This window comes from Trachinotus anak, unplaced genomic scaffold, assembly GCF_046630095.1.
Source record: "Trachinotus anak isolate AG129_WGS33_773 ecotype Australia unplaced genomic scaffold, CSIRO_AGI_Tana_v1 ptg000019l, whole genome shotgun sequence".
NCBI lineage: Eukaryota > Metazoa > Chordata > Actinopteri > Carangiformes > Carangidae > Trachinotus > Trachinotus anak.
In genome coordinates, this window is record NW_027273870.1 from 4,929,047 (window position 1) to 4,954,465 (window position 25,419).

Sequence of the window (25,419 nt, forward strand, 5' to 3'; positions counted from 1 at the left end):
GTTACTTCCGCCGAGAGCTTGTGCCATCTACTGGTGCAGAGGCTGAACTGCATCAGTTAATGAAGAAAAACAACAAACTGACAAAGTGAAATTGAGAAGCTCGTTTATTATGTTAACATAACGTAGAAAAACTTAAGAATCAAGTGACACGTTGCTTTTGCATGTACAGGCGATGCCTTCAGGGACTCATCCATCAGTCACGACTTTTATAATTGTCCAGGTTTGCAAGTACCCAACCAGAAGGCCCGAGGACAGCCAGAGTCATCACGGTCAGGACGAACACGGACTCCTGCAAAACAGCATTAACAAGTTCAGTTTCCATACAACTCATGAAACCCAAGCTTTAAATTAATGTCCTACCACTGACAAAAAAATCAACTGAAACAAGACCAGACAGTGCATTTGTTTAAACTCACCGCCGCACCAACGTTATTTTTAGGCGGTTTGCCGTGGATATAACTTGCTTTTTGTTGAATCATTATGCCTGCCCTCGGACCAAAAACCCGTGGAGCCCTGAGCAGTCCAGCAAACAGCTTTACACACATGTTTAACTTCGTATCGAGCTCTGAGGGAAGAGAAGCGACGGCGTGAGCGCTGCTGAAAGCTGGCGCGCTGCCACACACCTGCTCACTCATGTGGGTCTGATTAGGATGCCTTCAGGCGCTACAGGAAAAAAAAAACAACAACATAGCTTTGATGGGTTCAGGTCCAGGTCTCAAGCATTTATTTGAGGTAAATATTTAATAGTTTCTTGTAAATGAAGTCAGGGTTTATGAAGTCAGGGAAAGAGGTTAGGCTTTTAACATTCTTCATGTTTTCACAAGTTGTAACCTCTCCAACATATGAATCTACATCATAAACACTCATAACCTTACTTTAATCTGGATATATGCTGATATGGCATATACAAAGACTCAAAAAATTGAATTTAATATAAACACACACATACGCACACAAACATGCACAAAATAAGTCTGTTTTTTTTTTCTTTTTCTTAGTATTTTTGTCGTTTTATGAATCCTAACACTGACTGATAATGAATGTGACAGTGATAAACTCTCTAGGATGCTGACCAGTAGGCCTTGTACCTGTATAGACAACAACTCTAGTAAAAAGAGTATGGAGAGAGAGAGTCTTTTCTGTAGTTTGCAAAATCATTTATTTCAGCCTCACAGAGGTCAGACAATAATGTCCACAGAGATTTACCATTGTGTTGTTATAGTGCGTCCGTCAAGCTCCCATCCATAATGTCATGGACTGCCCTTTGTCAGAGTCACAACCTTTGCTTGTAAGAGCACAGAAAGAGCTCTAATAGATTCTTATATGTAAAAAAAGTACCATTATCTTCAATCCTATTAATTTTTGAAAAATGAAAATGATTCTAAATTCACACCAGTATATCAACCTTTCTCTATAATGCTATAATTACTTTTGCCTTTTATTCCACCATTTGCAGTAAATATATGTAGAAACTGAGTGTGAATTACCTAGATAATTGAACGTGGGTCCTCACCCTACCACAGATGGTCGGAAAATGGCTCCACTTGGTGGCCAGTTGTTATACATACAAATCCATTCATACCTGAATAAATCTCCATATATCATTTATATATTAACACCAACAACAGAGAGAAGATAGACAAATTTAGTTTGACGGAAATCTGTAAAAGCAGTCACAGGATGTGATGAAATGCAGTTCAACAGGCAGTGAATAGCAGCAGCCTTTAGCTGCATTCCACTGTTTTAGTTCAGCTAGTTCAATTTAACTGACCTAAAGGTCAAACTGCAAGATCACTATGTGAGAGCTCCTTCTACGCCACTTGAATGATTTCACTCTATTAATCTCATGTGTAACCACTTACAGTGTTGGAAGCCACAGACATAAAGACAGACTGTCACAGTCAATTCAACATTACTGACATCCAGTTGAAGAATTTGGCTTGTAGATGAAATAGAGCTGACTGAAGTCATGAGAAAAATGCTTCTCTATACACAAAGAACCAAACAATAAGTAAAGCACATATGTAAAAGTTCTGTTTCAAGAGGAGGGTGTAAAAGGCCTGGGCTCACTCTGAACCATAAATCCATTTTTCAGCAGGATCCACAGTAAAAACACTGAATGCTTTCAAGAACACTAGTAGTAGTTACAGAGCTGAGCTTATGTATACACAACAGAAATTGTAACTAGCACAGGAATCAGTGTTTGTATTATAAGCACTGCAGGTTGGTGCTGTATAGTACTATGTGCTGTTTATTACTGATCTGGTTTCCTCCAGCCTATGTGATATAACACCATATATGTTGTCGCCAGTTTTGGGTTTGTGGACTGTCTGATCATTTTTATTGTGAATGTAATTTGTGATCACACTGTAATTAAAGCTTGCTTTGGGATAATAAACTTAAAGTTTGATAAACTTAAACAGTTCATTCATTGTCAGCTACATGGTCTGTTGTTAAATAACACAAAATATAGGCCAGTGGTATTACTGCAGCAACACAAACACACAATAAAACTTAATTACTGATGGTGGAAAGTAACCAGATACATTTACTCAAGTACTTACTGGCCTACTTATCAGGCTACTTATAGGCCTACTCTACTTTCAGAGAAAAAATGTTGCATTTTTACAACCAACTACATTTTTTTGACTGAGTTGGGAGTTACTTTAACTGTTTTACATACCAACACTATGGGTCCACAGTTTGTCCTGTATGGTTGGAAACCAAAGTAAGAGTGAGCTGCTCCTGTTTTAAATAGTCTGATGCAGGAGCCCTCCCGTCTCTCTTAAGGCTTTGTGTCACTGTTTATTTATTCGGACAGTTTTTATTTAAGACTGGCTCTTGTTGTGAGGTGAGCACCTCGGCACTGACGTCATTAATGGATTACTCTTTTATTATTCCTTTCCCCCACGGCTCCACGCACCAGTGACGTGCTGGTCAGGAAGTGGGTCGGCTCAGCATTAGTGGCTGTGACGGTTGTAGTCTGCATGCAGCTTCAGTAATAAGGTTGTTGTCTGGCTGTGGTGCATACTTGGAGTGGAGTAAGTCTCATTCAGACTACAGAGGGTAAGGTAAGCATTCTCATTATAGCCAGAGTTTCCTACAGTGTGGGGTAAACTTTTCTTTTGTTGTTATAGTAGACAAATGTGAACAACATTGTCCATGTCCATGTTTTTTTTATGAAATTGATTTAATCAGTGGTTTTTCCAATATGACACTTGTTGCAGGAATAAGAACTGATAACATCACAGGGCAACAGTCTGGTTTCTATTTCATTTCTTATCCTTGCAATATCAATATTGTCCAGTGTCTGTGTCTCCCAAAGATCATTTTCTCAAGAAATAGCCACCAGTAGATAGTGTAGTTAGTGTTTGCCCATCAGTTAACCTCTGAAAACATGGCTTATTAAGGGGTTTGGTTTCTTAGAACAATACCTATTGTAGAATTTGTTGATGCGGGAGGCTAGAGCATAGGGTTTTAAAAATGAGGTTTGGATTTGCCAGAGTGAGTCATGACACATGCATCAGTGTTGAGCTTTAACTATTAGTTGATTAGTTGATCAACAGAAAATCATTTGGCAGTTGTTCTGAAAGTCAAATAATAATAATAATAATAATGATAAATAAAAATAATAATAATCTTTATTTATATAGAATTTTTCATACACAGAATGCAGCTGAAAGTGCTTCGACAAATATAAAAGACAGAAAAAATAAATTAATAATAATAATAATAATAACAATAATTATTATTATCACACCATCACTATAAAAATGAAAAAAATGATATTGAATAAATTAACAATTCTAAGAGCTAAATGAATGCTGAACTGAACAGGTATGTTTTCAGCCGTCGTTTGAAAATGTCCACTGAACCTACCTCCCTTAATATGCAAATAATTGTAAAGTTAAGATAAATGCCAACAATCAAATGGTTTCAACTTCTAAGATGTGAATATTTCCTGGTTCCCTTTGTCTTCTGTTACATTGAATTAAATGTTGCTTGAACAGTTGAACAGTTTTTCACTGCTCTACGATATTTTATGGCCCAAATGATAAATGAAGAAAAGAACTGAGAGATTCACTGCTAATGAAAATAATTGTTATTTGGAGCTGCGTGGGTTGGAGCATGTGTGTCACTCTCCCTACACACTTAAGACCCATAAATAACAAGGTAAGACTTCGTCACACAGGAAAGGGCTACCGAGGTAACCAGGTTTTTTGGCCGCAGCCATGGAAATGTGTCTGCGGGCTGAAGGCTTGAGCTTTGCTTGTAGCTGTGAAATCTTTAGTTTGACCCCTTTGGACTCTTTTCTTTCTCTTTCCCTTCCGGCTTATCTTCCTGTCAGCAGCCTTACCTCCATCCTTGATACTGTCCCCCTGTCCTAATCTCACCCACTGGAAGGTCTCCACCTGCAGAACATGGCAGAGGACCCAGCATCCACCTTCACTGAGGAGGGCCTGCCTGTGCAGTGGAAACTCTCCAATCGATGCAGCAGGAAGCCCGGATGCTCCAATATCTTTGCTGGGGTCAACCTGCACCAGCTGCACAGGCTGTTCAGAACAGCAGGAGACAGAGACGCTGAACATCGGGCGAAGCTGGTGTGGCGAAGAATGGATGCAGATATGGAGGGAGCAGAGGAGAAGGGGGAGGAGGAAGGGGAGGAGAGACAGGTTGAGGCAGGACTCGCCCAGGCCATGGTGGGGCTCCGAGTCAGAACGAGGAACAAAGCAGGGATAAGAGTGGAAGGACACAAAGACCACAAGTGGCTCAGAGCATCAGGATATCTCAGGTAGGTGACAGTGTCAAATGGCAAGAGGGCAGAAAAAAAGTAAAGAAAGGGTGTGAAAAGTGGAGACGAGGAGTGAAAAAGAAATTAAGTGGGGCGCCTGGGTGGCTCACCTGGTAGAGCGCGTACCATAAAGGCTTAGTCCTAACCCGGGCCCAGGGTTCAAGTCTGACCTGCGGCCCTTTGCTGCATGTCATCCTCTCTCTCTCTCCCTGGTTTTCCTGTCACTCTCTCACTGTACCTATCTAATAAAGGCATAAAAAAGAAATTAAGTGAGAAAGCCAAGCAGTTCTCTGTCCTCTCCTCACTTAATAATGACAAAAAAAAATACTGTCATCTGTTGAACTTTTTGATGTTCGAGTCCCTGTCTAACTTAGATCTTCATAAAATGCAGTGTGTAAACTGTCATGTGCCTAACAACCTCAGCATGACCTCACAAGACTGTGTCCTCCTCTCTCTGCACACCATCACACACACACAGCTTTCAACATTCCTCACTGAGATGAAATTAGATTTGTTGGAGGAGTAATGAAGTGCCACAGAATGGTAAAATGGTTGCGTGAGTCTACAGGGTGGTGTAGTAATAACAAAATGGCACACAGGGACAATTTTTCTAGCCATGCTATTGCTGTGGCTCTGCTGGATGGATTGCCATTAAATTTTACAGAGACATTCATGGACCCCAGAGGATGAATGCAAATGACTTCAGTCATTTTTCCTCTCGTGCCACCATTAGGTTGACATGTATGGTTTTTAGTTCTTGACCGTGGAAACAGCAATTGACAAAACAATCTCACCTCCAGATCTCTTTGGTAGCAGTTGTGGAGCTTGTGATCTTCATCATTGATGTTCTTGGAGTCAGCTGGTGTTTTGACTTGAACACACAAGTTTTTAATAACAACATTTTTATATGGGAAAGTATGATTAGAAAGTAAAATAAGTAGGCGTGTAATGATTTACCTTAACCAGTGTTGCTTCTCTGTGTTCCAGGATTGAGGAGCATTTATCCAGCTACACTCTAGAGGATGAGGAGGACGATTCAGTGCCAAATCCTGGAGAATACCTGTTGCCCACTGAAGAAGACATCCCAGAGAACCAAAATCCAGTCAAACCCTCCTCATGGAGGTTGGGTCTGGCGAGGCAAGACAGTGTCAGAGACTCTGAACGCTACCTTCACCGCATCCTCCACTAAAAGGCTGTTTGGAGTTTGGAATAACACACAGTAATAGAAGATGCAATGAAGTCATGAAATACAGGACTAATTCTGCATGAAAGGACACATTGTATTCCTACTTTTAGCACCTTCTGCTTTACATGCACTCTACATGTTAGACCACAGCACAAAGACAAAGGCCTATCAGTGAACTCTGGTAAACCTGCTTGCGTATTAGTCCAACAATGGTAGGTAATTGAAACGCAGGCATGTTGCCTGCAGATTAGCACAATCATCAGAATAAACCAGTTGAGTTTTGACAGAAATGGGCCAGTGTGTAAATGAAATTTCTGATGTACATTATGAGACAATGCATTTTGAATGCACATCAGACCCCAGAGGTCATGGTATATTATCATGGTAAATAATACTGTAATGCTGCATTAAATGTGAATGTTTTAACAGCACTTTAAGAGTATTTCTAGCCTGACATGTTATTACTTATAATCAATACTGAAAGGTCCAAATGAAGATGTCATCAGTCATTCTTTTTAAAATCTGTATTAGCTGATTTTTCTTTTTTTTTTTTGTGGCCAGTTGGGTGCCTGATATCGAAACTGATATTACCAAGTTTTAAGTTGATATGGTGAACTTGTTAGCAAGCAGTTGCTTATTTACACGTCTGGTAGAAATTAAGCAACATTAGCATTTGGTTGGAGTCATGTTTCTGTCCCAGACTCCTGAGGGAAATATGTGGCTCTTTAATGCTTCGCTTTCTTCCCCAGCCAGTGGCTAACTGTGTCTGCCTGCCATTTGTAGCAGATCAGGTAGAGATTTTATCAGACTTTTCCACTGAAAACAGCTGCCTGCAGCAACTGAAAACAACACTAATGAGAGCTGAGAACCATTGTTTATACAAAAATATTATAGCAGCTTAAAAGGCAAGATTTGATTGACTACAATTGATTGTTGGACTGTAACACTTCCACCAGTACCTGCAGCTGTAAATATAAGCAGTACACATGAACAGAATACAGTAAAGCATTTGAAGTCCGACTGAATTTCTCATATTTGTGTGGTGTGACTGGGTCTGACTGTAAAATCTTCTCACTCACAAACACAAGTCATCTGTATTAATGGAATATGTTTTAATTATAATCTATCATTAAATATTACATACAAATTATACAGTGCATTGTCACAATACATTTCATGTCAGTTCAGTACAGCAGGAAGTTACTTCGTTGTTTACTCAGGTTCAACCCACAGGCCATAAAATTAACACAAATCAACATGACCGAGACAAACAGGAGCTTGTGAACTGGGAATCATAAACCCCCCCTCCCCTCTCCCCCTCTGCCTGCTTGCAGACGAGATAATTATGTCTCAATCATCAGTGATTTAACTCATCAGTGTAAGGGGGATGAATTAGGCGAGCGAGTCATACTAATCTCAGTTTAACAGTGTGTTTCTTTAACCCCAAAAGTGCCTCTGCTTTCCAACATCACCCCAGATGACTTGCAGATCCTAATCTAAACAGTTAGGAGCAATGAGTAACTGTGAAACCAGTTCACGTGGCCTGTGTTCACTGTGTAAAGACGCCCATGAGGTGCCCAGTTCCTGAATCTAAGACTTTACCACAATGAACACGTCTCCTGTCTGTTAAGAATTACAACACTGATCCTCACTTGTGGCTTTGATGCTTTCACCAGCCCCGTGCTTTTAACTGCATGCGAGGGAATATGCAGGTGAATATTAAAAAGGCAGACTGGTATGAAAAAAAAAAATACATGGAATGCAACACCTCCCATCCAAAAACAAAAGCATGAGAGGTTTTGGACTGGTGTGCATGTGTGTGAGCAAACATTATGAGTCCAACAAGAAATCTCTCTTTCTGGCAGGAAGGTACAGAATCTTCACCATTTAGGCGTTAACTCTTAACTGACATCCAAACAAGGCACAGAGGCAAACAGGGAAGATATGTTGTGAAATTCTTCCTCTTTTGGCCTCATCGCTCCACCCATTCACCCACTCACCCACTCTCTGTAACCAAAATATCCATGAGGAGAGGGGGGGGTAGGGTGATGATAATATCCATTTCCAGGACAAAAAACCTGCACTCTCAGATTCTGCCCTCTCCTCCAACTGCACCTCTCACTCCTTTCCCTGCTCCAGCTTCCTGCTGTTCCTCCTTCAACTCTTTGCTGCTCTGTTCCTACCACCAGGTGAAGAAGGGTCTTCTGCTCTGGAAACTCTGTGTGTAGGACTCACTGTTGGCTCTCTGAGGCGCTCTGGCTGTTTCGACGATTACTGGGGGCATCTGGACCAACTGGAGGGGAGTTTTACCATCCTTTAGGGCTTGGCACAGGTTCAGGATCTTAGTATGAAAAGGGAGACAGAAAAAGTATGTCAAAGCAGAAACAACCAGTGGTGAATTAATGCTTTCAAACAAAGGGAGTCACCTCAAACGGTTGAAAGATAAGTGGTATAAACATTTTCTTTTAGGGGCATGACTTCCGCCATTTGGCTTCCGTTTCAGATTTGGTTTTCTAGATAGATGTATTTAGGAAAGAGGGGAGAAGACTCACCTGACCCCTCATTACGGCTACTTGTCTGTGAAACTGTCCTCTGTCAAAACCAGGGTCTTTCTGCAAGACACAATGGACAAAACATGCAGGTTGTACACAACATTTACTGCCACAGAGCTGAGTCATCGACCTCAATCTTGCATTTCCCCTTATTTCAATGTCAGTATACATTTCTCAGCCACATTCTCTTCACCAGTCTCCACATAGATGTTGCTGGATTCTTTAATCCGAGTCCCTCCTTACCTTGAATAGTTCATAGAGGTCCTCTTCCAGGTCCTTGATGAAATTTGGGTCGGAGAGTTTAGGCAGGACTAGCTCTCTGATTTCCTGGGAAAAAGGAACTTTTGCCTGGGAAAGCCACGCCCAGTAGAAGGGGTCTGGCGATTGGACAAAGAAAGTGTGATTTGACAATTATATACAGTAAGTTAATAGTACAATGACAGCATAGCTGATCTATCTCAGTATTTTATGGGAAAAAATACTTTTAAAGAAACTTTGAGTTTAGAAATATATGTAGTAGAGAAATAGATAGATAAGATACAGGATAAATGTAACAGAATAGAACAGCTTTCACTGAAAACACTGCTGAAATGAGAGAAGCTATTACTTCACAAGCATGGATTACATCCTGCTGAGGGAAAGAAGGGATTGTTTAACAGAAAGTCAGTGTAGGTGCTTACAGGCTCTCCAGGAGTCGGGGTGTTTGAGGGGGAAGGCGAGGCCGTTGTCTATAGCTGCCAGCTTGATGATGGGATCCTTTACTACCACCCAGTCTGTGTCCTGCAGAGAGAGCGTGAGGGTACAGGCAATTCAATTTTAATTCTTCATGTAAAAAAGAAATACTGTAGGCAGAACATAAACATATATTCATGACCATTTTAAAAATGCATGTCAAGATTTTGACAGTGTGCATGTGCATGTATCCTCACCCTGTTCCCAACAGGGTCCATTGGACAGTCGTACTTCAGCAGCCAGTTGTCATTTCCCCTGTCTGCAACACCAAGTAATGGATTCAAATATAAGTGAGTACATGAGTATTGAGATCTTTTACTTTAAGTAAAAGTAGCAATTCCATAATATACAAGCAAGTATTTTCAGCAAAATAAAAGTATTTTAAAGTAGCATTAATACTCCTTAATGGCAGAATTACTTTCTGTTACATGATACTTATTTCTACTGATAATCATGTAGGTAGTAAATATTAATATTAGAGCCAAGTGAGGTGGAGATAATTTTAACAACTTAATGATGCGCTGATCCAATCAGTAGCACAGGCATCAGTCCCAATATTGACACAGATCAGGTATTAACCAGATGTGACCAGTTCACACTAAATACTGTTTTCTTTGTCTTATTACTGCTGGAAGTTACCTCCATTCAGTCACAGTAAGCTGTAAGTTTTTAGTATTTTTAATTTTGTATTATTTCTCCCAGTTTGGTATGGAACCAAAACATACCACTGCATTTTATTGTTGGGTAGTTTAAAAACGATATATCATATTTTATAAAATGGCCACATGTTTTATATATAAAATCTTGATCTGAACCACTAACTATAGCTGTCAGATAAATGTAGTGAGGTACAAGTGTATAGTAGCAGAAAAAAAAGTACAAAGACCCCAAAATCATAATTAATTACAGTATTTGAGTAAATGAAGTGAACTACTTTCAACTACTGTTCTGAATAGCACTATATATATTCAATACAGAGTTATCTTTGCTGAGGAGTGTGACCACATGCCTGTGTTCCTGATGATGTAATCGAGGACTACGAGCCGCTCAAACTGCAGCTGGAGCTGACGATTGGTGTTTTCAGGCAAAGGCTCCGCTTCGAACCTCCGCAGCCAGAAATCTGCATCCTTGTATCCATCAACAAAGAGCTGGAAGGAACCAACCTAGTGCAAGTGAAGCAGATCAGGGTGTTCCTGTTACACCCAGTACATGTATGCCCTGGATATTTGGTTTCAGTTTTTCTTTTTTAACACCATGATGGTAGTTTCAGTAAAGAAGAAAAACCCATAAAACTCACACAAAATGACATTTTCTAACTTGGTGTATTTATTTTGATTGAAAGCCCCAGAACAGCTACTAAATGGACACTGTGACGAGACTGTTTCCTCAACTGTTGTTTCCAACATCAAGAATGAACTTTGAACCTTGGTGTATTTTTGGTATTCATGTCAATCACAGACCAAACAGAGATATTGTGATAGCAAATCTGTGTATCTTCACCGCAGTTAAAATGCCAGAAATAAATCATTTACCGCCAATATTACAATTTTTGAAAGTCATTCAGAGAAAATTCAAGAAATGACAACATGAAGTCAAAGCAGAGAGACACATAACTAATAACATCCAGCAGTTTTGATTTCAAGACTTTTAAAAGTGAACTTTTCCTTTACCAGTTTCTGGATGAATTATGTATATTTGGTGAATAATACACAGAAATGAATCACTGAATGAAAATACTCATGTAATAACAATTTGTTAGGTAACCTTTGGTGGCAGTCCAATCCTGTGGAAGCGCTGCCCCACTTTAGGCACCTTCTCCAGGGCTAGCCTTTTCCCTCGAGACTTGACCCTGTCTATGGCACTGTAGTTGAATGTTTCACTGGCCAGATACACCACCTAAAGTGGAGAAGAGGCATTAGGAGAGGAAAAATGTGCTCTTGTAATGCTGTGATACCACTGTGAGTGTGTCTATACCTTGGTCCTAGGAACGATGTTGAGCTCCAGTTTCTGATCGACCAGGCTGGCCCCGGCCTCTGAGAGGTAACCCTGGTTCAGGACCAAACAGTCACGGCCAAAACAGCAGGGGCAACACAGTTTCTGGAGCCACTTAGTCCACTTGGGGTTCAGTTGGCCATAAGGCTCTTCATTTTTGGGTTTGAACACACCGATAATCTTCTGCAGAGGGAGAATATGTGGGGAAAATGAGAATGAAGTGCAGATAAAGAGGTTCGGGTTCATTTAGGAATGGAGAAAAAAAAATGTTTGGGTATGAGACAACTAAATATTTAAGTTAAAAGGACAATATTTCACCTTGTAAACTTGAAAAGAAGACTGAAACATACAGAACATACAAAGGGGCAACAGAAAACTTATGTTGCTGGAGCGATTTTAAATTCAAAATTATAAACAGTGAAAACTTGTCACTGTTAAAATCCATTGCAACTGTGTCCAAACTTTCTTTCTGGCCTAAAGGAGATAAGTGTTTGAGAAGCAATAAATAGATTTGGGAGCAGTCTCACGTTGGAGCTGTATACAGACATCACATGTCACATTATGCAAGTATGACACACATACGTCGATTACAATATGAAACTTGGTCATAGAAGAGAATTATATCCTCACACAGAGAGCTAGCACATGACTACTAAGCACACTGGTGACTAACTAAAGAAACTGGAGAGGTGGGGGTGGAGGAGTGGGGGCAACGGGGGCAGGTCATTGGATAAAAACCTCACACAATGAGCCCAGAATACTCATTTCTGTTTTGTAAGCTTTTAATGAGTGGAGAGAGTGGCGCATAAAAGACCTGGATTATCTTGTCTCAAACAGCTTGAAAATACAAGTGAAATGAGTGTGGATCCAGCCACAAAATCCACAGACACACTTCCTTTTTTTTAACGCGGATTGAACACAGTACACACTATAGACAAGGACATTGTGGGAGGAGAGTGTCTGTAAGTTGCTCAACACTTACTGGTTGACTCCAGCAGTGCTGATCAAAGTTTACTTTCATTAATCTGACATGGCGAGAAAGAGTCAGGAAATGTTGTGGAGGATGACGAGTGAAAGGAAATCCTCTTTATTTGATTTGTCTTGACTGTGTAGCAATCTGAAAATGTTGTAAAGCACTTGCAAATTACAAGTGCCGCAGCTAATGAGACATGTGTGCTCAGCATCCTCTGTTTGATTAGATGCTCAACATTTTGTTCTTTGCCAATAAATACAAAAAAAGGGAAAACTGCTTAAATTAACAAGTGACAGAGCATGTCACGTGACACTGTGTGTTGTTGCTGACCTCAGTGTGACAGGTGGTCAGAGATGGGGGTTCACTATCAGACTACGTGGCTCAGCAGAAAGATCTGAAATGACCAACACTTGCCAGCACAACCGTAGTCACACTGATGGGGGAGCAAAGCAGCTGGAGCAATAAGTTACAAAAATACTAAAAGTCAGTGTAAATACTGATAATGTTTTTGTATCATTCTTAATAGCTATTATTAATAGCTTTGATGTAAGCCAGCAAATTTGAGGAGTTGTCTACATATCTCTTATTGCAAGCATTCTCTCATACATACGGCGTATCCATGTATTTACATGTATTTACATAAGGTCTTCATCATGGCCTGTAAACTAATCAGAGAGCCACAGTAAAGGAGCTCTGTGGAAACACAGGGTGGGGAGGGAGGCTCTGTTTATCACCAGAAAAGCCTGCATTGCCTAAACTGTGACAGGTGCTACTGGATGACTTTGGCAACGAGGGATGTTTATAAGAATAAATTTATCCAACCAGCATTTGGTTTGCTCAAATCTTAGAGTCTTAGTTATGTTTTGAATTGAGCTGTTTTTATTTGAAAATTGTGTATGGTATATCATTACTGTGTATTGTTATTGTTATGTGTTGTGTATGTTTGCTTTTTACACCTTGATGGACAATAAATTTGCAATCTATTCCAAAAACATTGTATGTATGTATTATTAGTTTACACTTGAAAATGTACGTTCATGTTTTGTTTGATTGCCTTGTAGCCTATTTGCCAAGTCATCACAGGCTAGTTGGAAGAGGCCTTTCCTAGAAGCGACTAACACTTTCATCTATTGCATTCATTCAGTCTCGGTGCATCACAAACAACACTTCAGATTTCACGGATCGGTAAACAGATAACAAAAGGGAACGGCAGCATGGCAGAAAGTGTCGCTAATCAGTGGATGTGAGTTAGCAGCTGCTCTTCTTACCCCCTGTGAGTCTTTGACAAAATAGCTCCCACTGGATCCCTGGTAGATCCTCTCCGGGTAGATCCCCTCTTCTATGGCTCGCTCGGCCTTTCGGATGATCTCTCTGAACTCGGGATCCTCCGGGAACTCGTTCCTGTGCGGCTCCCGCGGCGAGCTTCCGCGGTCCCGGTCCAGCAGCGGCTGTCTCTCCCGGCTGCGCCCCGGACTCCCAGCCGGGATGCGCACCACGGAGCCCGGTGTGCCTCCAAACGCGCCCCGCGGGCTGGTGGGCTCTGTGGGACAGTAGCTGAAATCACCGCTGTCCCGCAGCGGAGAGACAAGCGGACTCGTCTCGTCCATGTCTTTGGAGGTGGGCAAAGAGTTACTTGAACTCCCGAGGAAAGAGAAGGAAGGAAAATGAGGACGAAACAGAAGTGAAGAAAGTAGGACGGTTGTTTTGTTGACTAGTACTGACGCTGGCTAACAAGGAAACAGGGAAAAAATCAGATGACTGTCAGCTTCCGGGAGGAGACGGGACCCGTTGACTGTTTTGATTTTTAACCAATCAGCGTTCAAATGCTGCTGTCAACAATCTACTTTCCAGTTCTGATTGGACATGAACATTCCGCCCCCCGGAAACACGTGAAAATGTAATTAAACCTTGATAGCTTATTGGCTATGCATCTGCCCGGCCGCCATATTGGAGAGGTCAAGACAAATACAGACCTCACTATAAATTCGACTGCAATCACTCAGTTCTTAAACGAATTTAATTAAATTTGGTTTGTTATAAATGTGAGAAATTGAGAAATCAATTACTGGGGGCGGATATAAAAAGCTATATTATATTATAAGGTGTTCTCACCGGACCTAGACACATTAGAGACACCCTCACCTCCAAAGAAACAGGAGTACAACCTCCCAACACTGATCACATGAAATGAAGTGTTAACTACATTCATACATTCATATCACTTTCCAGCCATTATTGTCTTAAACTGTCTGCCTTGATTTTCATAGACATGTAATGTTACAGATATTTGTTCAAATAACTGTCCATGGCTATGAAATAACATTACTTTGTCACATACTTTGTTTATTAGTTTTAATTTAGAATAGTGTCATGAACTGCTTTAATGAAATTGTAAAAAATGTTGGGGGTTTTTTTTTGTGTGTGGGTGTTGGAGTGAAACGAAAACACTCCTTCCTTTAACATTTATATTGAACTGTTAGCATGTTTTTGCACCATGCTGGAAGCTAAAATATTTTTGATATATTGTGTGTGAGAGAGTGAGAGAGACGTGATTAAATACACAAGTCAGATTGTCTGTTTTGTCAAGGTGGTCAAGTGTCCTCTCTCTTGCGCGTGTTGTCATACCTTTGGTTGTGTTTCCTTTTAGAAACAGTGTGTTCTTGTTCACCAATCGTGCCTGAATCTGCTTTTGCTGTGATTGTCATCCACAAACCTACATGCATGTGAACTGATGAAGTTAAATGATTACTTTAAAATGATATAGATAATGATGCTGTCATAGGAAACTACAACAAGCTTTCACTTGACTCAGTACTGATGAACCTGCTGCAAGGATTGGTCTCAGAAAACAGTGTAGTGTTCAGGAAGTGTCATGGAGCTGTACTTCAGTATGGACACACTTAAACACTTAAGTATGAGAACACTTAAGTGCTAAACACTTAAGAATGAAACATTATTGTTAGTCTAAAAAACATCCTCTTTGTGGGATGTGAGGAAGTAAACAAAATGAGGGATGCGTGGACTCACCAGCCAACTCACTACTCTTAACATAATGTTGAGAGCCTATTCAGATCAACTTGATCATGGAAAAACAAGAGTGGACATATCAAAACTTATATGGATCTGAAAATTTCTGGATAGAAAAAGTTTGCAAAGTTTTGCATGTTGAGCCAGTGTTTTTACATTCACTTCAGTTCTACCTCACTGAAATCTGCTCAGAAGGTTAACCAATGTAATGGTCATGTTATATTTAAGAGTTACTAACGTCCAACATATTTAACTGCTAAGTATTAAAGAAAACTTTGTTTTTCTTTTAAGGGCCAGGTTTTGCACAGTTCTTAAAAAAACAGATAATAATAATAATAATAATGATAATAATAATAATGTTTCTTAACGATAAGGCGCACATAAACAACGCTTTATAACTTGAGGACTAGGAGCGTCTCTCACATAAACGCACAGCTCTTTTCACTTTCCTTTGCGTATGTTATGTTCCAGGGCTTTCTCCAGACGGGAAAACGGGAAAATACAACATCCATGGGCAATCGCCTCTTTTTGAACATCGGTGTTCATTACTGAAACCACAGACCATGGTTTTCAAATGAGACGCGCAAGTAGACCTATGCTATAAGCACTGAGCTGCGTGCGTCTTTACGCACACTGAACCACTGGTACTAAATTATACATACGGAACAAGGCTTCTCCAAAATCAGCAGAAAACGTCTGCGTTTCTGCGCACACCACGTTTATTACCGGTTCTCTCACAGTTTATGGGCAAATCACGATCCGTGGATGAGCCGGTGGCATCCAGGACGCGCATATATAACCCAATAACAAATCACAAGACAAATAGCTGCCTTCTCCCTCACAAATAAACCAAAGTAAATCGCATTTCAGTGAACGAGAGACCAACATGTCAAGCAAAAAGCCGAAGTGAGATGACTGAACACAAGAGCTCTGTTTAAGGTCCAACATCATCCAGAAACACTTTTCTCCGTCACTCTGATGAACATAGTTCCGTCGGTACATTCTAGGGAATATTTGAAGATTAGTTCGCACATGTGAGAAACTTTGCACTGGAAACGATTCGATACTTCATCTTAGGATACATTAATTCAAGCGTCAACCATTAAAACGAATCACCTGGGTCCCTGATGGTGCGTCCACACCTGTGCGTCCCGACGTCTGACGTTTGTCCCCGGAGCCTCCATCGTCTCCATGGTGCACAAGAAAACCATATTTTGGCATTTTATGAATTTTGGCCCAGTCGCCATCTTTTTTCTAATAATTTGGATGCAAGATTTGGGAAATTTTGTTCCCTCAAACCAAAATAACAGTGTTTTCAAATTCAAACACAGTTATGAATACATTCCACAGCTCTCCCGCGATATTTAATACATTCCATCCTCAAAACAACCAGTTTACACAGAGAAATCGTCGAGTGAAAGTCTGTTTTCACTAAATCTGTGTTTTTCCAACAGGACCACTAACATGGTGTCAACTGTCCACCTTTAAATGTAAAAAATACACCTACTTTTTTACTGGGGGAGCTTGAAATGGTTTTAGGAAGATAAATAACAGAATTTGTATTAAAGAAAACATGAATATATATTTGTCCCACCTGCCCAGTGGTCGTCCAACTCATGGGTGAGTCCAGTCAGGAGGCCTGCAGAAGGCCATGTTCAGGGCGGTGCGTTGATCCAGATGTCCTTCTTGCCAACAAGGTGTCCAGATAGTTGTCTTCCAGCAGCTTGAGTTATCCAGGGGGCACCTTCCCAAAAGTTAGCTTTCCAAGAGTTAGCATAACAGTTTGTGTTTGCAGCAGGTCAATTCAGGTCAGTGTCCACATGCAAAGAGAGAGATGAGGTGTGTCTGCAGAGCTTATATAGCCTCGTTTGGGTCACCGCTCTGTTACCATGACATTTACTGACGCTCACCTGTGCGTGAGATTTTTCTCACGTTTTTTTTTTTTTAAATTATTATTATTTGTTTTATTTTATGTTTTATTTTTCTTTGAATTGTTTTTTGTTTTTTACTGAATTATAATTATCACTACGATCGCTCTTTTTCCTCACAGACGCCCCTGCTCTGATGGTATTTTGTACTATTGACTTTGGCAATGTTGGCCATAGACTTCCGATGGAACAATTTATTGGCTAGTATGATCCCTATAGGGATAATACATAAATAAACAAACTGGACTTCTCCGGGATTGGAACCTCTGTCACCCTAAGTGAAAACTATATCCCTTAAACCACAAACCAGGCTTGGTTTATGAAGGTGCTTACAGATGGTTGTCTCAAAATAACCATCTTTAACCATAGTGGCGAACCTGCATGAAACCCCCCAGTTTTATTTGTGGTCACAGTTTGTACACATGCGCCAATTTTGGATGAAACATTTAAGAGTTACAGCAAGTTGAACTGATTTGACCTCACACACAAAAAGACCACTCAATCCATAGGCACCATGGTTCCCGAGGTATTATCTAGAATATTTTGCAAATTTTGTTAGTTAATTTCTCACCAGATGGTGGCGCTGTAGCGACTGAACTATGTGGAGAGGTTGCTCACCAAGTTTCAGTCCTGTAGGTTTTGAGATATTCATCATGTTTCATCATGTTCCATTATGTCTTTCCTATTCATCATGTAAAATCATCATCATTTTAGCTTTGGATCCATGTTTCTAGCTGTAAGCATGCAGGAAAAAACGTATGGAAGAAATACAATACAGTATAATAACAGAGTGGAGAGAGGTACATGACACAAAGTTAAATAAGACCACCAGAGGGTGCTGTTGGGCTGGCTGGAATAAGGAGCGCTTAGTTGCCACATCACCAGTCTTAAGAGTTCAATCACAGCCTTTGCAGCAAAGAAACACAGATGTGAAGTACAACTTTTGTCGGCTCGTTGGTCTAGGGGTATGATTCTCGCTTAGGGTGCGAGAGGTCCCGGGTTCAAATCCCGGACGAGCCCTCACCTTTTGGCCAATGGGGTTCACAGTAATTCAAACAAGTATTGTAAAGTTAATTTTTAAGAAAAGTGGAAAACACAAGGCTGCAGGCTATGAGTTTACACTTCAACAAAATATGTTCACACTGATAGTAAACATGAACATAGGAAATATGAGGATGATGAGTTAAACTGAAATTCCCAGGGACCGGAGAAAAGAATAAGACTAGTCCAAGAATACAAATGATGCAAGGAAAGAGAAGAAAGTTTTTCTATTGTGTTTACCTTCCTTTATATAGGGTGTTTTAAATGGCTTTTACAAATGTTATGGCCTCATCTGGACTTAACCACCCAGAGATACCCCATAAGCTTATCTATGACAGACAAGATTTTTAAAAATAAAGAAAAAACCTTTTCACATAAATTTAAAACACATACATGTACGAATGATTGGCATGTCAGCAAAAAATAATGCATTTGAGTTTTGAATTTGAGTGATATGTTCCATGAAGTCACAAGTTGCATCCACATATGTATGGATGTCTCTTCTGGATCATCAGCAGTCTGATTGCACTGACTTGCTCGCACCTGTCATAAACATTCTGTGTTCAGGTCTGGTTGCTATCAGCCTTATCAACAAGGCTAGAGAGCCCCACTGTTGCTGATCCCCCTGATCCCCAATTGCACCAATCATAATCACCAGAAAAAATTCCTTGTATGTGAAAACATACTTGGCAATAAAACTGATTCTGATTCAGATTCTGATTCTGATTACATTGATATTGCCTATAAGTTCGGTAAGTAGCAGTATTAAGGCAGTTCTCTTCTGATTATAGTAATTATACCACTGATCACTTTTGAGTTGTGGGGGCACCAACTTCAGTGCATTTGTATCGTAGTAGTTTTAATATAGTGTATTTCAGACTTTGGGAAAACTCTCTAAATAGAGCTGAAATGATTAATTAATCAGTATGTGTAGATCAATAACATCAACATAAGTTAGTTTTAACAGACACAATAAAACACCAGTCTGTCTCAGTCTGCATACAGTTAGGATGATACAACAGGCTGATGTGCAATGCTTTGTCTCGTGGAAAGGTTTAATATAACTGCATGAAATCCTTGAGCGTTTGACCCTGTATGGTAGGTAAAGTCGTTTTGGTTTGTTTCCATAGACCCGACTGAGAATCTTCACACAAACTATTCAACTATTTAATCAATAAATAAATCAATCAACAATTTTTTTTCTAAAAACTATTTCTATTTCTTACCATCATCAAGATTTAGAAGGCAATAATATAAAAGTGATGTATATTTATTGTGTTTTTTTATTTTTTTTATTTAAAATAAATGGCACAGAGCAAAGTTTTAAGAAGTGTTCATGAAACAAACATCTTCAGACTTCAGTCTGTGATGTCAGTGCAGCCGGCCCGTGAACAACTGACAGGGAATAAACTGTGTGAAAAATGTTTTGACAACTTAAATTTCATAATTTGTCCATAACCTCAAATTGTTTTAATCTGTTTTGTTCAGTAATAGTAATGGATGGAGTAAGACCTCAGATAACAAGTTTGTTTTTTTTTTTAAACCACAGAGGAAGAGTGTTGTGTTATAACTGGATTCGTGGTCAGTTAACATTTCCAAGGGCAAAACTCTGTGCAGTTCTCATAAATAGCAACTTGTCATTGCAAAAGATCCTGTGAAATTGCTAAACTTACCAAGCAGTAAGGTAACACTATGAACATTTTGTTGGTGCATTAAATGTGGTGTCATACCCCTCTCTCCCTCTCTGTTGCTTTCCTGTCTGCATCAAAACCCAAAATATCAATAACATAAGTCAACAGTCAGTCCAGTTTTAAGTTTTAGTTTCTGATCATCATTTTTGCTTTCCAGGTGCTGAATGGCAAACTTTGAGTGACCCTTCTTCACTGAAAGGTCAAAGGTCAGAGGTGCCAACATATGAAGCTCTCTGAATGTACCGCAATTCTCTAGCAACAATTTAACTGAACAGAATCTAGTTTGTATGATGAACTGTAGAAAGACGTTCGGACCACAAGACTGACACGCCTCAGCGTAACCAGTGTCTATTTTGAAAATGCATTGAGTAATGCAGTCAGTATTTGTCATAGCTGGGGAAGTCCAACACATGTCTCACCTCCACATGGTTTCCACATGGTCTTCATAGGTTCTCAAGAGAAAACTGGAAATTAAAAGCTCAGTCTTTCAGACCATAACTGTTAAATAACACCACATTTAATATTTTTGTTTTTCCAAGTCCAAGGTTCAGCTGTTCTACTACAAATTCCTACTACACATCCTGTGCAATAAAGTGTCAAAGAAAGTAGCTTCATAATGCAGGTGTGCTGTTGTGTGAACAGTCTGTGATGTTTGTGACAATATCTTGTTCCTGATTATTATTTGAGGATATATATATATATATATATATATATACACACAGCTTTTACCATGCTGGGCACTCATGGTATTTTTCTGTCAGAAGGCATTTCCCTGGTTTGGTACACATGATGCAGTACCGCCAGCCCGGCCTGCAGGATGCACTGGGTGTGTGGACGTGCCGCTTTGCGCATCCTCCTGCCTCCCTCCTCCTCCCGGCGCGCACAGCTCACCTTCTCATTGGTGGAAACCAGCAGGAAGAGAGGAAGAGAGCTCGGGTCGTGAGATCTGTCAAGTTCAGCCAGACCAGCCAACTCTACAAAGGCACAGCTCCCTCAGAGCAGCTTTCACTCCAGACCACCAAAAATACTGCGCTCGCTGTTTTGTAGCCCTCCTGTTTGGGGTTTCGGCGAGGTCAGGACAACCGTGCGGACGTTGCTGCCGCATTTTAGAAAGAGTCCCACACCCCAAAGTTTCCGGAAATACTCAACAGAGGGCATCGGTGTGAGGATGGCTGCATACAAGCTGGTCCTGATCCGCCACGGAGAGAGCTGCTGGAACCAGGAGAACCGCTTCTGCGGCTGGTTCGACGCGGACCTGAGTGAGACCGGAGAGCAGGAGGCAAAGAGAGGAGGCCAGGCCCTGAAAGGTACCGGAACAGATAATGTCACAGGGCCTAATCGGGCTTTCACTCGCTCTGTGGATTAAGCCGCTGCGAGCCTGAGCTTATGCAACTCTGCCGGAGTGGGCACACACACTGCGACACAGGGCAGGCCAGCAGCAGGGATGGGAGGGACTCAGTCATCACGTTTGCTGTTAGTCTGTAACATCGAGGAATTATTGTCTCTAGGAGAATTTAGATGCTGCAAAAGGCTCGATCAGACATGTGTCATCACAGTCTCTCTGCTGGACCCATGATGCTCCCGCTACACTCTTGGTGTGATCATCATCCTTATTTTAAGTTTCAGTCATGATACCATCTACCAAAACATATCACATCATATGATGATTTTAACTGGAAGTAGGGGCATTTTCAGATTAACATCTGTAAGCATTTTATTATTACTAAATTGAACCTGTGTCCAAGGTACCACTGCATTGCTAGAAAGAAAAGTGCATTTATATACTTTATTTAATCAGGAAGTCACGCGGACATTGATATCTCCTTTACAAGTGAGACCTGAGTACAGAAAATACAATAATTAACAAGAGGAAATATTAATAGCAGAGAAACACAATTTAATTGCTTTAAAAGCATTGAAGAAATGATAAAGAAATGTTACTCAGATCTAAAGAAGAATTGAATGTAACTGCTGAGGACGGTTTTACAAACCTCCTCTCAGCCCTCACCATTATTTGACTTATTTCTCTCTGTGTGACACACATACACACACACTCCTCTAGGTTTTCTCTGACCCAACAATCCTCTGCAGGCAGAATCTGCAGAGCCTGCAGTCTGTCTGTGTCCTGTTGTCTGCACGGACACTGACGAAGCAAAAGCAAATGTATAAATGTTTGTATTAGAGAATAAAGAAAGCAGAGAGTTGCCACTGGGTTGAGTGACATAGAGGCGAATAATAATTTTTCCTCTCTCCGGTTTACCTCAGATGCTGGTTATGAATTTGATATTTGCTACACCTCTGTCCTGAAGAGGGCCATCCGGACCCTGTGGTTTGTTCTGGACAGCATCGACCAGATGTGGCTGCCCGTCCACCGGACCTGGCGTCTGAACGAGCGCCACTATGGAGGCCTGACTGGGCTGAACAAGGCTGAAACAGCAGCCAAACATGGAGATGCCCAGGTCAAGATCTGGAGGCGCTCTTTTGACACCCCTCCCCCACCCATGGATGAGCAGCATGACTTCTATCAGACCATAAGCAAGGTAACACTGCAGGAAAACAGGAAAACACTGTTTCTGTCTTTCTTACAAATGCAGACATCTTTATTACATCAGTACAAGCCCACATGGTTACGACACATGTGACATTAGCTCTGTCGTCTGTTGTAGGACCGGCGTTATGCTGACCTCACGGAAGACCAGCTTCCCTCCTGTGAGAGTCTCAAGGACACCATCGCCAGGGCGCTGCCTTTCTGGAACGAAGAGATCGTTCCACAGATCAAAGAGGGAAAGAGGGTGCTGATTGCCGCCCATGGCAACAGTCTCCGGGGCATCGTCAAGCATCTCGAGGGTGAGAGACAGAGCAGAGACGTATGAGGCGCTGCCCAGTGCCAAAAGTATTCATCTCCTGTTTGAAACATTGGAAAAAGATCATTTATTGATAACTTTAGTATTACTCAACTGTAAATCAAAGAGTTTCCTTTTAATGAAACTGTCACAAAACCACAGCCTGAATTGATTACAGTTGCTCAATTTATTGAATGCATTTTTACAAAACTCTTTATCTGGTTAAAGTGTAAATTCAACAGTCACATTAACCCTCTGTCCGGTGTAATTTCTTGATACTTGACTCCCAAAAAAAGGATGTGATGTTATGCGCTCAGTTTGGATTAAAAGATAAATAATTAACTGAGCAGTCATAGACTGCAAATAATGACATGATGCTTGAATAATGACTTTTCCATTTATAAACTCACTCCTTCCATTGGCTGATTTTGCACATTTGCACAGTGCCAAGTTGAACAAAGGTGAACTCTGGCCAGCTCAAGGCCAGGAAAACAAAATGGAAATGCTTGAATTCATCAGTTGTTTCAAATGAGCTCACCTGGAAACATATATTCACTGGAGAGAAGTGTAATGGGACTGAATCTTTATAGCAGGAGGGAAAAGGGGAATGATGAGAATGTTTGGATGGGGTGTCACCGTAGAATAATGCTCAAATGAATGACAAGGATAACTTGAAAACATGCATAGTAACCTCTGTGTGACATATATGTGATGATAACTGAGCTGCATAGACCTATTTCACTGTAACCATGTGAACAATCTTCTGTGAGTAAAAAATCTTTGCCGTCATACCCAGCTAGCATCAGCTGTTGCCCACCTGACGTGAAGTCCCTCTGCTTCAATCCACAGATGCATGAAAAGCATATTCATAAAAACAGACTATAAGCTCTGCGTGTCTGTCATTGTTTCCCAGGGATGTCAGAGGAGGCCATCATGGAGCTGAACCTGCCCACAGGCATCCCCATTGTCTATGAGCTGGACAAGAACCTGAAGCCTGTCGGACCCATGCAGTTCCTGGGAGACGAGGAGACGGTCAAGAAGGCCATGGAAGCAGTGGCTGCTCAGGGCAAAGCCAAGAAATAGACTCATCCTCCCTCGGGGCACTAGAGTACAGATCACTCGTGCTGTTCAGTTATCAAGTTAAAACAAGGTCATTTACTGTTTGTGTCATCACAGACTTGCGCAAACTTAATGTGCACTTTATTGTAATAATACCCAGATTCTGCACTAACACAATCTGGTGTTTGATTTGATTGGTCTTTCTGACATACTGAAACACACATTTCATTCTTAGACTATGGATATCTGCTGTAATACGGTTTAAGCACTGACCAAAAATTGCAAATTAGGGACCAGTAGATAGGAGCAAGCATAGGCTAACCCTGCAGTCGTCTAAATTATTCCTTTCCTTTACAGTCCGTGTAGGTGACGCTCAGTGGGAACAGTATAACCTATAAAGTAACACTGGCTGTTGTCAAAAGGGCAAATTGATATGCTCTGCACTGCTGAATTTTGTTTGTTGTGGCATCTTGAGAAAAAGAATAAATGTTGTGATCCATTATGTGATGAAATCAGTGTCTGACATCTTTTTCCGGCAAAATTGTCTCTGACTCTGTCCTCATGAATCATATGGTTATGGAGAAATCGATTGGGTGCAGAATCATGAAAAATAATAATAAAGATGTTAGTTTTGGAAGAAAACTACATTATTCTTCACTACCCCCCCCCCCCCCCCCACCACTAGTCTTAGGGAGGGCCAAAGCCTTTTAGACATTGTATGGAAAAGTTGGGGGACCCCTGGGCAAATTACATGTTTTGATTACTTTTGAAGTAGCAGCAAGTAGAAGTAACAGACATTAAAAAGTCAGATCTCCAAATGTTCAATCAAATCTCCTAATGTTAATGCACAATTTAGACAGTAATTGTGGCATGTGCAAACATTTTGGGCCCATTACTGAGTCAGTATGTAACCTCCCCTTTGGCAGAGATAACAAATTACAAACACCTTTTGCAGCAGCTAAGAGTCTTTCTATTCTTGATTTAGGAATTTTCACCCACTCTCCCTGCAGATCACTTCAAGTTCTGAGATATACCCACAGATTTCCAGTGATGTTTAAGACAAGCGACTGTGGGGGCCTGTTTCATGAAGTTGTTCATTGGATTTGGAGGTATTGATCTGTTTAAGATCATTGTCCTCTTGTAGAATTCAGCCTATTTTCATTTTTTCAGAATTGACTGATATCTATAGTGGAATTAATTCGTCCCTTTATTTGTGCAATAGTTCCACCCCCATGCTTAACAGGTGGCAAAGGGGTGTTATTAACTACTGGCTTTAAGCATGTCAGTATTAGAGTTTTATTTTTTAGAGTATTTTTTAAATGCATAATCACATTCACATTCAACAAGTGTTACATGACACTGAATGTGTCATTGTTATCCACTTTTTTTTTATTTTTTAGCTTTCACATCTTGAGCACAGTCAACAAATATGAAATAGTGGCTTTATTTATTTTTTCATTGACACCATTACATTTTGGCATGATTTAGTTGTATTCATGATAAGTAAAAAGTAAATTACGTCACACATAAAATTGCTGGATAAAGTTTTTTATATATTCTTAATACCAGTAGTAAAAGTACCAGAAGTAGTTTAAGTAAAAGT

At 40.5% G+C, this 25,419-nt stretch overlaps 3 protein-coding genes and 1 non-coding gene across 9 annotated transcripts; 3 read left to right on the forward strand and 1 right to left on the reverse strand.

The window, feature by feature from the left end:
• Positions 1-2,689: 2,689 nt before the first annotated feature.
• Positions 2,690-6,998, forward strand: avpi1 (arginine vasopressin induced 1). 5 transcript variants are annotated; one of them, XM_071504300.1, is made up of 3 exons: positions 2,690-3,071; positions 4,405-4,792; positions 5,780-6,998. In XM_071504300.1, exons 2-3 carry the CDS (start codon positions 4,422-4,424, stop codon positions 5,979-5,981), a joined length of 573 nt encoding a protein of 190 aa, XP_071360401.1. In that variant the 5' UTR covers positions 2,690-3,071; positions 4,405-4,421; the 3' UTR covers positions 5,982-6,998. The 5 variants fall into 5 exon arrangements, with proteins under 5 accessions (XP_071360401.1, XP_071360399.1, XP_071360398.1 ...); XM_071504298.1 differs by having other exon boundaries at positions 2,691-3,071; positions 4,349-4,792; XM_071504297.1 differs by having other exon boundaries at positions 2,691-3,071; positions 4,352-4,792.
• A 73-nt stretch (positions 6,999-7,071) lies between these two features.
• pi4k2a (phosphatidylinositol 4-kinase type 2 alpha) lies at positions 7,072-17,093 on the reverse strand. 2 transcript variants are annotated; one of them, XM_071504294.1, is made up of 10 exons: positions 16,849-17,093; positions 13,496-16,441; positions 11,237-11,437; positions 11,027-11,158; positions 10,272-10,425; positions 9,460-9,521; positions 9,211-9,310; positions 8,774-8,907; positions 8,531-8,590; positions 7,072-8,319 (listed from the first exon to the last, which is right to left on the reverse strand). In XM_071504294.1, exons 2-10 carry the CDS (start codon positions 13,832-13,834, stop codon positions 8,158-8,160), a joined length of 1,344 nt encoding a protein of 447 aa, XP_071360395.1. In that variant the 5' UTR covers positions 13,835-16,441; positions 16,849-17,093; the 3' UTR covers positions 7,072-8,157. The 2 variants fall into 2 exon arrangements, with proteins under 2 accessions (XP_071360395.1, XP_071360394.1); XM_071504293.1 differs by lacking the exon at positions 16,849-17,093 and having other exon boundaries at positions 9,460-9,517; positions 10,268-10,425; positions 13,496-13,954.
• A 1,037-nt stretch (positions 17,094-18,130) lies between these two features.
• On the forward strand, positions 18,131-18,202 carry trnap-agg (transfer RNA proline (anticodon AGG)). The gene has a single exon. It is a non-coding gene; the product is annotated as a tRNA-Pro (tRNA).
• Positions 18,203-20,814: 2,612 nt separating this feature from the next.
• On the forward strand, positions 20,815-24,328 carry pgam1b (phosphoglycerate mutase 1b). The gene is made up of 4 exons (XM_071504994.1): positions 20,815-21,221; positions 22,180-22,454; positions 22,581-22,761; positions 23,671-24,328. The coding sequence occupies exons 1-4, from the start codon at positions 21,083-21,085 to the stop codon at positions 23,838-23,840; spliced, it is 765 nt and encodes a 254-aa protein (XP_071361095.1). The 5' UTR covers positions 20,815-21,082; the 3' UTR covers positions 23,841-24,328.
• Positions 24,329-25,419: the final 1,091 nt, after the last annotated feature.